This window comes from Syngnathus leptorhynchus, chromosome 7 (genome assembly GCF_054491065.1).
Source record: "Syngnathus leptorhynchus isolate UIUO chromosome 7, UIUO_Slep, whole genome shotgun sequence".
NCBI lineage: Eukaryota > Metazoa > Chordata > Actinopteri > Syngnathiformes > Syngnathidae > Syngnathus > Syngnathus leptorhynchus.
The window spans coordinates 7,743,654-7,758,404 of NC_141201.1; the positions used below are offsets into that span (position 1 = coordinate 7,743,654).

Genomic DNA, 14,751 nt, shown 5'->3' on the forward strand with positions numbered 1-14,751 from the left:
TCTAGTTTTGTAATATTACATTATAGCAGCAGGTGGCAGTAGTTGTCCAGTCCGCTGACTTAGTTTTCTTGTCCCAGAATGTTGCATTCTGAGTCACACTGCAACTGCAGAACATTCACGTTGCATCAACAAAAGGCAAACAAAATATCACAGGCGGCACTTTGTACCAAGTTTGTTTCCTACACAAGCGTTCAGCCAACAACACTAACATGAAAGATATGGTTGCATGCATTTTATAAATGCAGACTTTCTAAATGTAGAATACAATTTCTTTAACAATATTTGAGTGGAAATATAGATATCTTGATATGTTCTAACTAAAAAGTCTTGTTTTCATCAGATGTTGGTACAGAAAACTTTCTTTCAATTTGCCTTTTAGTGGACCTGTATGGAAAGTTTAACAACACCTTGACATAAGCTACCATTTTCACAATGACGTGTGTATTTTCTCATCTCTGCAAGAAAGCAAAGACGCAATGACTCTAAAATTGTCACTTAACTTCAAATACGAATATGAAGAGTAAGACTACAATATATACATTCAATTTCCAGGGACTCACATCAGTATATTACTATAAACACTCATCTTGTCTGCATCAATAACAGCAATAAAAAAAACACAATTAGATATTCGAAATTCTAATTTCCTGTAATCACTTGGGGTACTTCAGTATAACAGCAAACAAAATCCATCAGATTAAGAATATGGGGTGTTTCAGATGCTTTGTGGAAAGATGCAATCAGACCAACATTTCTTAGTGATCACACTGAAATATTATATGTATTCTTTGTGCATACCCCAACAAACGCTTCTAGTTGCAAACATCGCGAGAGGACGCGTGATTACGTGAGCTGACTTAATGCCAGTTACCTTTTCGTGATCCTCAACCTGCAGCCAATCAGCGACAGGGAGGCACACATGGACGCCTGGACGGTGATAACAGACTAAACCACGTCCACGGACAAGACGTTATCCACGGAGAACAAAGAAAGTCGTCTGATTTGTTTGTCTCGTCTATCTGATTAGGAGACATGCCATCAAGCACGCTTTACGTTTGTTTTTAGGACTTTTTGTTTTTTATCTAAGGCGTGTTGGGACTTGTTTTTTTTATTTGAGCAACGGGGAAACTCATTGGTTTGTTGCAACTTCTGCAAGCTGCTTCGTTTGTGTTGGAGGGCAGCGTCTACTTTAGGTAAGTTTTAAAACTCTGCTCTACACGACGAATCATTTAGTGTTCAACATTATACTTTATTTCCGTGAGCATAAAGTTTTCTCCAAAAGTACTGATTACATAGGTTTACGCGGCGGGGATGTACTCGATTACAGATCTGATTGTGTTGGTGTTTTTTTGTTTTTTGTGGTCCTTCAAAAATTTGACAAAGTGTAGTATTAACATGGCTAAAACATTTTCCGATATCTGAAGACTGATGCATACTTTGGGCATGTACCAGACGGTCTATTCTCATACCAGTTGAGCGTGTTTTGTTGCGCGTGTAAGCAAACAGGAAGTTAGTTGTGAGTCATATTCCTGGATAATGGGGAGTGGAGTGGGGCAGCAAATAATACCTTTGCTCTAATAACTGTTAATTGAATGATTTAATTTAATGGAATCCATTTATTATCATATTTATCATGAACTCTACGTGAAGACACTGATCATGTTAAATGAACACACCAGTCAAAATTAATTCTCTAGCATTTCACTCGTCAGTGTGTATACAGAATAAAAGTGCAAATATTTATGACATCTGGTTACCCGAAAGAAGGTTTAAGACGTTTAGGTATGTACGTATAATGACACATATTCTTTGTCTATGCTTAACTGCGCAGTACAATACTGCCCTCGAGTGGCCAAGACGGACAATAGCAAGAGCAGCACCATCAATTGGAGAGCAGCATTCAATTATGAAACTCATTGTTCAATTTTTATAGTCTATTTAGTTACTGTGTTATGATTTAATAAAGTATAGCTCATGGCACCACTGTGTTTTACTTTCATACAAGACTCATGGGCACAGCAGTAGCAGTTTTTGAAAGTTGGGTTCATAGTTGCAGTATTTACAGTACATTTCACTTAATTTATAAATAATTTTGTGATTTAGACCACTGTATTCCAGGGTATAATATGGTTGCAATTTAAATTAACACAAGTCTTCACTCTGGCTCGCAATCATTCTAGTTTAACACATTTATCGTTAAATCTTGTTCAAGTTAATTACTGGTGTGGGTAAAGATGTCATTTAATTAAATACTATGGATTTAAGCACACCGTCTGCCTAGCACCCCGTGGCCAGGCTATCGTCCATATCAAATGGTATTTTGTGTGGCTGTACCAGCAGATGGTCAGCCGGATTAACTGATGGAAGCAATTGTAGCTGCTATGGACACGTCTTGCTTCTTGGATTGCAACGTTAAGGATGTAAAATATCTCTGCACATTCAAGTTTTTTTTTTTTCTAAATAAAAATGGTTAACATTGTGCAACTTTAGTTCGAATGAATGAATGAATGAATGAATGAATAAATAAATAATCTGTCACATTAGTTAAATATTAATAAAAATTAGCTTAAATATGAGGTGAAAAGTTGATGTAATTCACATTGCCTGCTTGCCTCTCAATACCACCACTTCTTGACAAAACATTACGTGTTGAATACTTGAATTATTTATAACAAAGTTAAACCGTGAAACCTCTAAATAATGTATTTTTCGTCTGTTCCAGGGTGACTCACCATCCTTAAACTATGCATTCAGAACTGTACCTGAGAATTCTACAGGCAAACATCGAGGTAACCATCTGCTTAGACAAGTTGCTCATGTAGAAATTATGAAAGCTAAATAATTTTCTTTTGCAAGCTCAGTTTCGGTAGAAAATAATTCTTACTCTTTTGAAACTCAACAAAATTGACAGTTATAAAGTAGTTCTTCAGCATTTTTCAGCGTGACTTTCAACTGCAATTGCGTTTAAAAATGACTCCCCGTTTATTCTGTATGGCTCAGTTGCATTTGGTGCCTTTAGCTGGCAATGCATCTCTGAGAAGTTTCTTTCACACCGGCTATCCAGTGCAGCAATTTCCTGACAAATTTGCTGTTCCCTGCCATTAGCTGTAACCCCTGCGTGAAGTTTAACACCAGACACACTGCTCATGTACACACATGTTGAAAGCAATTATTGCTATTGCACTAACATTGTTGCTCATCTAATTTATGTCAATGTGCTTGAGCCCCATCGTCGCATATCTAATTTATGTCAGTATGCTTGAGCGGCTCAAGATGAACCCCATGTGTACTTTGGAAATAACAATGTCCACCATCTGCAAGTTTGCAAAGGGGGGGGGGGGGGGAACTAAATCTTGACTCTAGTGTTATGCATCTTATGCACTGCCAATTTTGAAGGGGTTGTGGAGTAGCTGCTTCGGGACTAAAAGTGTGCTCCTCTATAAGCCCTGGCTCCTCTTCACCTTTCTTCCTTCAGCAGCTATTTTCTTGTAAACTGGGAAGCCAGGCTCTTTTTCTCCATCCTTGCGTCACAAGCTGGAACTTACTGACTCATGACACACACGCACGCCCACACACATGCACACTCTTTGCTGTCTGTGCCCTATCCCACAATCGTCTTGCCGTTGACTGTTTACTGACCCCCTTTTGGACTGAGAACTGTGTTCCCACTCTTTCACTTGGCAGCTATGATTGTGTGTTCACATTTCTGTGTGAAAGACTCCTGACTGCTCGGTGCAATGCTTTCATGGTAAGCTGTCGTTTCACAGGCCACTTGATGTTTTTTTTTTTTTTCTTACGGTGCTTTCTGTCTTGCGATATCTTCTCAGGGTTCCCATTTCTCTCTTGGCTTAAATATTGCGGAACCTATGCCCCGAGTTTTGCCTGCGTGTTAGTGTTCCAATGGGCTTTTGGAGTCTCTCGATCTATTTCCGACACTGAAATTTTGAAAGCGATTCTAATGTGACAATCCTTTGTCTTTATTAAAAATCCCTATTAAACATCTCTAGCGCTAGCTATATTGATGTTGAACCGAATTGAACATCATTTTGTGATCAGTCATTCATCATCCCAATATAGATTTGTAATAGAAACATTGACAGTGACTAAAGTGTAATTTCTTTTGGGCTGCCCTTATATATTTTGCTGTACAACTTGAAGAGTAACACAGATTCCTTTGCAAAAAAACGACAGGGGATTGAGCAGCACAGCTGGGCCTGAGCTTATGGGAAAGCCACATGGTGTACTGTATACAAGGGGCAGATGAACAGGCTGAGATAATATGCGCAATTCCGTATATTAGAATTAGAATCTTTGTCTTTCCACAATGTTACCAAAAAAATGCATGTTAGTGTGCAAGTAGTATGTACATAAATCAGGGATACCCAAGGCCAGTTCTCGAGAGCGCCTATCCCGCCTGTTTTAGATAAATCTCTAGACCCGATTTAAAACATTAGCATTGTCAGGCTTTTGCAAAGCTTGCTGATGAGCCGATCATTTGAATCGGATGTGTTGTTATAGGGCTACACATAAAACAGGCTCTTGAGGACCAAACTGAAGCACACTGCTGAAGGAAATTATTTTGGAGTCTTTGTGTGTGCTCTGCAAGGAGAAAGGACCGGCATCAGTGTAAAGTTTGATGATGCACATTTGTCATTTCAATTGTGAGTGGGAATATTACTTATCTTACCTGGATTTAGAAATACACCATCTCATTTTGTTTTGTATGGATTGCACAATCCGTTCACAGATTTATGCTGTGTCTGTGTTTCAGGAGTCACATACCCCCTGGTAGAAGAGTCGACTATATCCATGCCAAATGAGTTAACATCCGGATATACCACTTCATTATTAGGATCCTTAGTGCATTCATCCCCTCCCCCTGTCCTCTCTTTCCCTTAAGACCACCTCACTATGGGCCAGAAGATTGCAGTGAGCATTAAGTCAGTGGATGGGGAGCCCTCATACAGCCCCGTGCGACAAGGACCGCGAGGTCCAGATTTCTGCCGGCCACCCAGACTGGATTTACTGCTGGACATGCCCCCAGCCAGTCCCGAGACTCAGCTACGCCACGCCTGGAATCCCGATGATCGGTCTCTCAACGTCTTTGTCAAAGAAGATGAGAAGCTGACGTTCCACCGACACCCAGTAGCTCAGAGCACGGACTGTATCCGAGGCAAATTGGGCTACACTAGGGGCCTCCATGTTTGGAGTATACACTGGCCAGCCAGACAGAGAGGCACTCATGCCATTGTAGGAGTGGCCACTGTCGAAGCACCTTTACACTCAGTGGGATACACCGCTTTGGTGGGATCAGATTCCGAGTCCTGGGGCTGGGACCTGGGGCGAAACAGACTCTACCACGATGGAAAGAATCACCCCGTTTCTTCGACAACTCCCACATACCCTTGCTTCCTTGAGCCAGATGAGTCCTTTGTGCTCCCAGACTCCCTGGCAGTAATACTTGACATGGATGAGGGCTCATTGAGCTTCATGGTGGACGGACAGTATCTGGGAGTGGCTTTTCGAGGGTTAAAAGGCAAGAGACTGTATCCCATTGTCAGTGCTGTGTGGGGACACTGCGAAGTGACGATTCGCTACGTCAACGGACTAGATCGTAAGTTCATCTCCGTCAACACACAGCACAAAGACGAGCTATTCATGAGGGACAGTCAAAAGGTAAAGAGCCCTGTGCAATTTCCCCGAATTAAAATACTAGAACAATATAAATGTTTGAATGCATCAACGTCCTCTCAGCCATTTTGGAAATGACTATCATTGGATGTTGTGATTTTAATTCCTTTTTTTGGAAGGGTATCCACCAATAAACATTTTGACTGCCCCTCATCTTTAAAGCCGGCTGCCCATGGGATTATTTGTGCAATGTTGACCTTCTCTCTTTTTTTAAGGTTTTCAATGAGCACAAGTGGATCACCATGCAAAAGCTTAACGATGTAATCGTGATGGTCCTCATTCTATCCTTTATTGCCACTGCCTTGCATTTTGTGTCAGCTTTGCTTCAACGGCATCACGTTCGACAACATAAAACCTATTGTTACCCAACAAATTGCAATGCTCGACTCGTAGTTGTCAATGAAAAAAAATCTTGCAGAGTCTGTATATCAGCCGCCAACCTTTATGCAGTAGCCGCCCGTTCTAGCGTCTAGCATAGTTTGCATGCTTTGTGGCAAAGTGATGGCTGATATTGTATTTTTTGGAAAACTGCAATAGCCTCCCGGGATATCAGACATGCAGCCGTTGAAAAAACATTTTGTTCCCCACTCTTTATCAAACACACACCCTTTCTCTTGAGTTGTACTATACATACTGTATGTGTCTCAAAAACATGGTGATTGATCTATTAATTAAGAATTGGAGCACCAACATATACTACCGGCATCAGTAAATGCCACACTTTGCAGCTTTTTACATCTTTTTACCTAGGTGGCACAACACAGGTGGTCCACTCGGTGATGGTCCGACTGTAGTTTTGCCTTTGTTTTTGTCATTATTATGTTTTTTGTGACCCAATGCCACTCGCTTCCACTGAGCAGCGGAGCCCCTGCATATCATAGTGCATGAAAGCACAACCGGAGGAAAAGGGTGGGGAATTTGGAAGATTTGGCTAGCTCTCATAAAGGTCACTTTGCCCTATTGTATACGTGACGTATTTGGCTGCGGTCTGGAACAACCAGTGATGTAAGAAAGCATAAAGACCTGCCTGCAGGAGCGAATCCATGTCAGAAAAAGGAAACGCTACTCATGCCATTTAAAGTCCCAGCAGTCCAATTTGTTATTGTTGTATTGTTATACAGTATTAACCATCTCCATGACAACAAGCCTTTTGGCATTTCAGCTAATGACAAAATGCTTAGTCAACCAATTAAACTGAAGGAAAGCGACCAGTGAAAGGGAACATTCCACCAACTTTGTTACTGCTGTCCTCTTTTGTACTCGAGTGAACCCCATTTGACTTTTTTTTTTTTTCTCCTTTTTTATATAAATGACACCTATCTTGTTTTTATTGTTTGTGTTTTACTTGGTTGTTAATAGTGGAGATGTGGTTTTGGAATTTGTATGATGTGATATTTTGTGCATGGTAACCTCGGAGCAGCTGTGTCATGTGGCTTTTGATACCAAGTAATTTAGCTTATTATGTTTTTCTTTCTATCATCTAAAGATGATGACGTGATTAGTTTAACATTTTATTCAAGCAGTACGTTTTAGTTAACATTACATTTCTTGTACATTCCTTTACATTTCTTCTAGTCTATTATTTTGTTTGCCATGAAGCGATGTCCTTTACTCGCTAGCCATACTTGCGGAACAGCATTTACTGTCTGAAGAAAAAGATTGTATCAGCGTTTAATCAGATGGCCTGGTCCAAATATTTACAATGAGATGATGACGCAGTTCACGTTGCTTGTTGTTCATGTTGTTGGTACCAAATGGATCCTAACCATTTTTCTCTTTTACAGCCGAACCCCTCCCACTCATGGAGCTATGCAGAAGAGTAGCTCGCCTGGCTCTGGGTAGGGAGCGCATCCATCACATCGACACGCTCCCGCTGCCTCAGACTCTCAAGAACTACCTCCAGTACCAGTGACAAAGTCTTCCCGCACACTCTCACTGGAACTCCAATGTGGGAGGTACTGTACACCTGTTACTCTCACTGCGACCCTTCCAATTGAACTTGATGAAACCCCCAGATAACTGCTGAAAACGTCAACAAGGGCGTTGACTGTGACTAGAAGATAAGCATGAATATGATGCAATGTTTTTATTCTCCAGTTTCTTGTCTGTTCGTGAAAAGGACTATAGGGTTTTATGAATTCGATAGAGTTTAAATGAAATGACTGTCTTCTGCTCATCACAGGCGCAAGCAAATGAGCCAAATGAAGATACCTCAAGGCCTTAATTGCTGTATCCACCTGCAGGCAGCCAAATATTGTATAGATTTGTCGTCATACCTACTTCCCCACTTACATTTTTTTCTTTCTCAGTTGACAGTAACCTCTAACAGACTTGATGAACTCAAAGGGTGACGCGCTATCACTAATTTGACCACACGTTACTTTTAGAGTTGTTAGTGCTGTTTTTTTTTTCTTCTAACCATTAAATGGTGTTAAATTTGGTTTTCCCCCTAAAATACTTTTTAAAACTATTTTTATCTCTACATATTTTGAGATTTGTCTCCAGGGCATGATCTCGCAGGGATTGGAAAACTTTTAGGACATGAGCATTTTTTTTAAATGTGAATAATAAACTTGGCAAAACTTACGCCTCCTTACAATGTGTGCTCTCTCAATTTCATGATGTACTTTCACACAAGCATACAATTCTACCCCCACTTCCCCTTCTGTCATAAAGAGTGTCTGGTAAAAGAAACGAGGCCAGCAAAAGACCTATCTGTGTGTGATTACAATTTGAAATGGCAATACGAGCCAAAGTATAAGAATTTTGACGCTAAAAGGATTCTTGCCGCGTCAATGAAATGATAAGAAAAAGCAAGTGATGTGAATTTTGAGTAAATACAACTTCACAAGCCATTCTCACCTGCACAAATAGCCTAAAATAAAAAATTCCTTTGGTTTTATGTCACCCTATGTTAGTTTTAGAATTCCTGAGATGCTGGATTTACCTTGGCCATGGGACAGTAATACATACATACTCTTTGTGGTTCTTTGTATTTACCTTTTAAAAGTGTTGAAGTCCTTCAATACTCCTTAAAGTGTCAGATTTTTGTATCGACTTATAATAAATGAGGGATTGTCTCAGGGCCAACTTCAACAGAGAATGCGTGATTTAAGTTACTCACTGTGGATTTCCTTGGCATTGCCAACACAACCACGTTTTAGTGGCATTCTATTTCATAAGCCCTGACTGCAAGATTTGTAATGTTTTTTTCAGTAAAACTGAAATACCTGATCAAATTGTGATTCCACACAATTCTATTCTAGATCATATTCTAGAAAAATAGACTGCCAGTGACAAACACTATTTGTGTTGGGGGGAAAAACCACCACTACACCCATATCAACGCAAGTATACGTACCAAATATTTGGCAACGAGGCAGACGTAGGCAGGTTTCGCACTAGGCTACTGCTGCCATCTTCTGGTCTTTTTATTTGTTGGAACCTTTTTCAGTCAGATACGGTGACATAAATATTATTTTGTACGTTACGTTTCATTTAGTGAATGTGCGGGTTCCACAAATGAATCTGTGAATATGTACTGTTTATTTATGGATTATATAGCGTGTGCGTGCCGTTACACTTCATTTAGAGCACAGGTGTCAAACTAAAGGCCCTGGGGCCACGAGGGCCAGATACAGTCAGCCACATCATTTTATGTGGCTCGCGAAGACGAATTGTGCATCAAATTCGTGTCATTACTAGAATTGCAAATTGTCTTCACTTTTAATATCTTTTTTTAAAATATTTGACCAGTTTTTGCTCGTCTGATTTGAAAAGGAGTTATTTGTCAGTTTGTTTTGTAGCTTTTACTGTATATAATATGAGGTGCTCATACATTTATCTGGGTTGACAGTCATAATAGCCCTCCGAAAGAGGCAATGACTACAATGCGGCCCGTGAAAAAAATGAGTTTGACACCCCTGTGTAAATTGTGTTCTTATCGTGAATGGATTGATGGGAATCTAATGCCAAATACGAAAAGATCAATGTGCAAATTGATGGCTAGATTCCAAAACAGGGTTTTATTGGTCAATTTACAGAAAGTGCTGTAGTGACTGACCATTCCAAAGCAAAACAGACAAAAGAGTCCATAAATAAATAAATAAATAAAACAACGTTGTACACAATTTACAAGGTTTCCATGTTAACTGCATTGTCCTCCTCTTCTAAAACACGTATCAGGTCGACATTAGGGCTTGATGGGAAAAACCCACCGAAAGGTTTCAGATGAGTAAGGTAGTGAAAAGGATGACCTCACGAGACTAATGTGGTAAACCTTTAAACAACATGTATTTTACATGAACATATAGTTGTGCTACAGTATACACATACTCCATTTTAGGGTGTTCATTTAACACAGACAATAGCTCTGTGTTGGTGAGTTACAGCTAAGAAAGAAAAAAAAAACAAGAAACCATCAAAGGGACTTTGTTTTATTATTGTCATTATTATTATTAGCATTATTATTATTATATTCAAATGTCACTATGTCATGATTATCTCATTATTCGTTTTTAATCTTCTTAAAACCCCAAAATTCACAATAATGTTGTATGCGCCTTGTACGAGGCTAAATACAGCATTCTGATCAATATTGTGTCTGTGAAATATGAGTTAATCAGCAAAATCCAATTCCAAGGAAAGGCATTTGCTCGGCACTAATAGATCACAGGTCAGCTTCAGTATACAGGTGGACTCAAATTTTACAATGGCATCGTAATCAAAAGGCTGTGTTTAAACAAATGGGGGAGCATACCAAATAGTATTATTGTAAAGACAATTGGGTTGGGTTGACTTCCTTTCTAACGCTCACCCTTAAAGTGCTATCAATGTGTCGTTAACCTCAACCTTGACCGCACCACGCAGAACACAGATTCCAACAGACTGATCAATAGTTTCCCCCCTTATTGTGTTCCAGTTCATGAGACACATTTTTATCTATTGCTATCCATTGTGTCAATACACATTAGACTGCATGTCAAAGTGGATCAGATTTTATATTGCAGCACCTATTGGATAGCCGAAATATATATTACTACTTGTGCTCAACTAATATTGGTGTTTTCTTCATTGTGGTTCGTGAAATATTGGGAAAGAAGAAAAAAACAACAAATATATTGTTTTCCTAGTAGTTATGTGTTCTCTTTTATACAATAGTTCTTTTTTGGGTACTTATTGGTCTATATCTGGGACCTCGGGTTCTACTTTGTAGCCATTTCATGTTTGTTGATATGAAAATGTTCTTTGAATCCTACCTTAGTGTTTTCAGCCATATTGTCTGCCAAATCCTGCAACACTGTTAGTAGTGTGTGCTGCTTTTTGCCATTGTTTTGCCCTTTCCGGTGCACATTTACAACTCATAAGGCTGCTTTCTTTTTGAAAATATGTACAGCTTGCTGCATGGATTTAGTGAACTGTTCTGGTATCCATGGAGCTAGTGACACATACATACATACAAACAAACAAACAAACAAACAAACAAATACAAACCCAACTGAACACTGAGCTGATATGTACATAAAGGGACTGCGGCGCCACTGACTATTTCTGCAGAGTAAAGATGAAAATGAAGCAAGATGATATTTGTTGTGTACAAGTGGAGAGAAAGGTCTCTGGGTGCAGTCTGTATGCTTGGGGTAAGGATGGAGAGGCTTAGATGGGAAATCACTTATGGTACTGTACTCTGTATTTACAAGATTGTGTATAAAAATGTACCATGGGGATTCGCCGTGTAACCCCAAAACACAAAATTCAAATCCCTTGTTGAGTTTAACATGACATCTGGACACTGCACTGTACCTTTCTATTTTTTTTTGTGAGTTACTTTTAGAGTTCCATTGAAAATATGCTATTTCAGTAAAATCACCTGACTTTGCCGCAAGGGCCGAGATAAAGATGGCTACATCACACATTGTACAAAAATCCAAATAATAATATAAATCTTAGCCACTTGCATTATTTTGTATCAGAAATCTTTGCAGAATTTGTTTCATCAAGCTTTGCTAAATTGTGTGACTTTTATAGTGACATGACATTTACTGTACCTATTAACAGTAAATTCAGTTGACGTTGTATTTCAATTTTTTGTCAAACTTTAATTTGTTTTTATTTTTTTTATTTTACATTCTGTGCTAGGTGTTAGGTGTAATGAAATCCAGTGGGGGGCGATATTTCATCATTTTTCAATACCACAAAATTTGTACGTCTACCTGATTGTGTTAGTGTGTCAGCCATCATCATTTGATGTTTTCTTACAGCCATATTGATCATGTGAATGTTTGTGATTGAGGATTTCAATAAGATATTGTTTTGTCCCAGTTCAGACGCTTCGTTCCTTGCATCCTGGGTAGTTGGACGTCCACTTCTTCCTCGCTGTCATCCGACTCTGCACTAGTGATATCATCCTCCTCTTCTTCGTCTTCATCCTCTTCCTCACTCACCTCTTGCTCCGCGGCTTGGGGATCCTGCAGATTCTGAGAGAAGCAGGTACTAAATGACAACCAAGAAGTTATCAAAGTTATAAATGATCACTTCCCTTTTTAAATTGTGATGGAAAAAGCATAACAGGTGCACATTTTTACTTCATTACTATTCCGTGTATTTGCTCCAAGCTTAATCGACCACCGTTTTTCCCCATTTACTGTACCTCCATCGGGTTGACGGTGATTGCCAGGGCAGAGTCGTCCCAGGTCCCGTTTTCCTCTTTGGTCGTCTCAGACAGCTTGACTTCTTGCTGGTGGGTTAGATGGATGCGGTAGATGCCTAACACCACCACCACCACCAGGACGGCGATACACATCACAATGACCACTGTGATGGCACTCGGGACCCCTGATAATGACAGACGGCAAACACGATCCTAAAGTGGGGATAGTCCATTCGACTGCTACCCCAATACATCCATCCTTTTGTTTCCTACACTAGGGATGGACAACTAGCAGACTTTGACCACATTCTGAGTGAGGAAAAAACAAAAAGAGCCACAGTCCTTATCGTCCAAATGTGTAATTAAAAAAATATATATATTTTGAGAGTTATTTTAGGAGAGAATATGTCACTAAAGTCACGGGGGAAAATGCACAGTTAAATTAAGCAGGGAAAACCTGTCAACAAGCACCTTGGCCACTCCACAATTTTGTAAAAAAAAAATCCCATTAGTTGTGTCTCGTAGACACAGAGAAAGCTGTGAGTTAGGCTGTTTTGCTTGTTGTTTAAAATGATAACAAATATCCTCCCATTTTTTTTCTCGTACCACTTATTTCTTTAGGGTCAAAGAGAGCTAGAGCAGACTTGGGCTGAAATCGTTGAGAGAGCAAATGTTGGATTTAAAGAGAAAACCATTAACTCTGGCATTCACATTTTCACTGAGTGGGAGTTGAACCCACGCTTGCATGCACAGAAGTGAGCTGGGCAAACTAATATCCTGTATTTAGTTCATGACTAAATACAAGTAAGGACCCCTGTTATAAATTTTAGAACGCAAAAGCTCAAAAATGTACGAAGTTAATTATATTTGCGTCAAAGGCTTTAGGGTTTAAATAATGTAAAAGAAAAGCCACTTTTCCATGCACTACTGTCAAGATAAATTGTATTTAAAGTATATGACATCTTATGTGTATAATAAGTAAAATAAGTACCTAAAAGTATAATAATCCCCAACGTATAAATCTAGTTGCTGTGCAGTCCACAGCAACAAAAGTGGAGCAAAAACAAAATCAACTTTTTTTAATGGTACACTCAAAACAACAACAACAACTACTAGACACACAGTTTTCTTCTTGATCTAAAATGTTTATTTCTCATGCTCTGATCTTTAGCCTTCTGAAAGAGCATAACATTTATGAATCTGGCCTCAATCCCACTGCTGCTGTTACTGTGTGTGTTTGTTATGAGTCAGGCACTCGTAGCACTCCTTAGATGATCATTTATTTCACTTTCTTGTGAATCCCACCCAAAAACTAAAGACTTTCATGCCCCCATAATTCATGCAATCTCTTTAGGGCAAGTAGCTCACACTTTTGCATGAAGAGACATTTAAGATGGATTCACACTAGGGCAAAACAATTAATTGGATCTTAAATTTTGAATTAATTGAATATATTCTGAATATATCTTGAATTAATTTAAAAAAAAATACATCTATCTATCTATCTATCTATCTATCTATCTATCTATCTATCTATCTATCTCTCTCTCTCTCTCTCTCTCTCTCTCTCTCTCTCTCTCTCTCTCTCTCTCTCTCTCTCTCTCTCTCTCTCTCTCTCTCTCTCTCTCTCTCTCTCTCTCTCTCTCTCTCTCTCTCTCTCTCTCTCTCTCTCTATCTATCTATCTATCTATCTATCTATCTATATATATATATATATATATATATATATATATATATATATATATATATATATATATATATATATATATATATATATATATATATATATATATATATATATATATATATATATATATATAGGGCAACCTCAGCATTACTCCACTGGACGTCATCCAAAATTTTTATGTTTATTTAATGATGAATGAGGACATGCCATATCGTACATCCATACTTCATATTTAATGGTCTGTACCGCATTTACTCCATTTTGGATTCATAGTGGGGTTTTTTTTTCCCCATAAATGTGTTGGTCTTGAGGCGTATCTGAATCTTTCTTATTCTACATTGGAACCTTCAGTGGAAACGTTTTAGTCAATAACTGTTTTATGAAAATGAATGGATCCATTCAATTTCACTCATTTTGGACAGAAAGGAAACTGTTGCAAAATGAGAGAATAATGGAAGTCATCCTGTTTTTGCAACAGATTCAGTTTGGTGTACAAGGTTATGCTGTACTATGCAGCAGTGCCTTAAGATAAGAGTCCATTCTGTGACCGTGCTCAGAACTAAAACAAACATTTAAATCATCTTTCCCTAGCAAAATGAGCGCAAATGACAATAACCTGTGCTCTAAAAAAATGATAATTTCTAATATTGTACATTATGAAACATATAACAATGCAAAAATAAAATAAAATCTAAATAATTAAACAATTAGTGCATCATGAATA

General features: G+C 38.7%; 2 protein-coding genes across 5 annotated transcripts in view; one reads left to right on the forward strand and one right to left on the reverse strand.

Moving 5' to 3' along the window:
- The first annotated feature begins 899 nt into the window (after nt 1–899).
- On the forward strand, nt 900–8,290 carry LOC147054521 (SPRY domain-containing SOCS box protein 4-like). 4 transcript variants are annotated; one of them, XM_085916128.1, is made up of 5 exons: nt 900–1,193; nt 2,723–2,789; nt 4,772–5,614; nt 7,476–7,646; nt 7,874–8,290. In XM_085916128.1, exons 3-4 carry the CDS (start codon nt 4,912–4,914, stop codon nt 7,601–7,603), a joined length of 831 nt encoding a protein of 276 aa, XP_085772254.1. In that variant the 5' UTR covers nt 900–1,193; nt 2,723–2,789; nt 4,772–4,911; the 3' UTR covers nt 7,604–7,646; nt 7,874–8,290. The 4 variants fall into 4 exon arrangements, with proteins under 4 accessions (XP_085772254.1, XP_085772258.1, XP_085772253.1 ...); XM_085916132.1 differs by having other exon boundaries at nt 4,772–5,676; nt 7,476–8,290; XM_085916127.1 differs by having other exon boundaries at nt 7,476–8,290.
- A 3,565-nt stretch (nt 8,291–11,855) lies between these two features.
- The window catches only part of LOC147054522 (calsyntenin-2-like), a 71,565-nt gene continuing 68,669 nt past the window's right edge, over nt 11,856–14,751 (reverse strand). Inside the window, exons 16-17 of the mRNA XM_085916404.1 lie at nt 12,341–12,525; nt 11,856–12,167 (exon numbers count right to left, since the gene is read on the reverse strand). Of these exons, the coding sequence (XP_085772530.1) occupies nt 11,988–12,167; nt 12,341–12,525 (365 nt within the window). The 3' untranslated portion in view covers nt 11,856–11,987. The remainder of the gene's footprint in view (nt 12,168–12,340; nt 12,526–14,751) is intronic.

Bases quoted from the DNA above. Each gene is read 5' to 3' on its own strand.
- LOC147054521 (XM_085916127.1), top strand. From the start codon at position 4,912: ATGGGCCAGAAGATTGCAGTGAGCATTAAGTCAGTGGATGGGGAGCCC. The intron at 5,615-7,475 runs GTAAGTTCATCT...TCTCTTTTACAG, and splicing joins CTACGTCAACGGACTAGATC to CCGAACCCCTCCCACTCATG.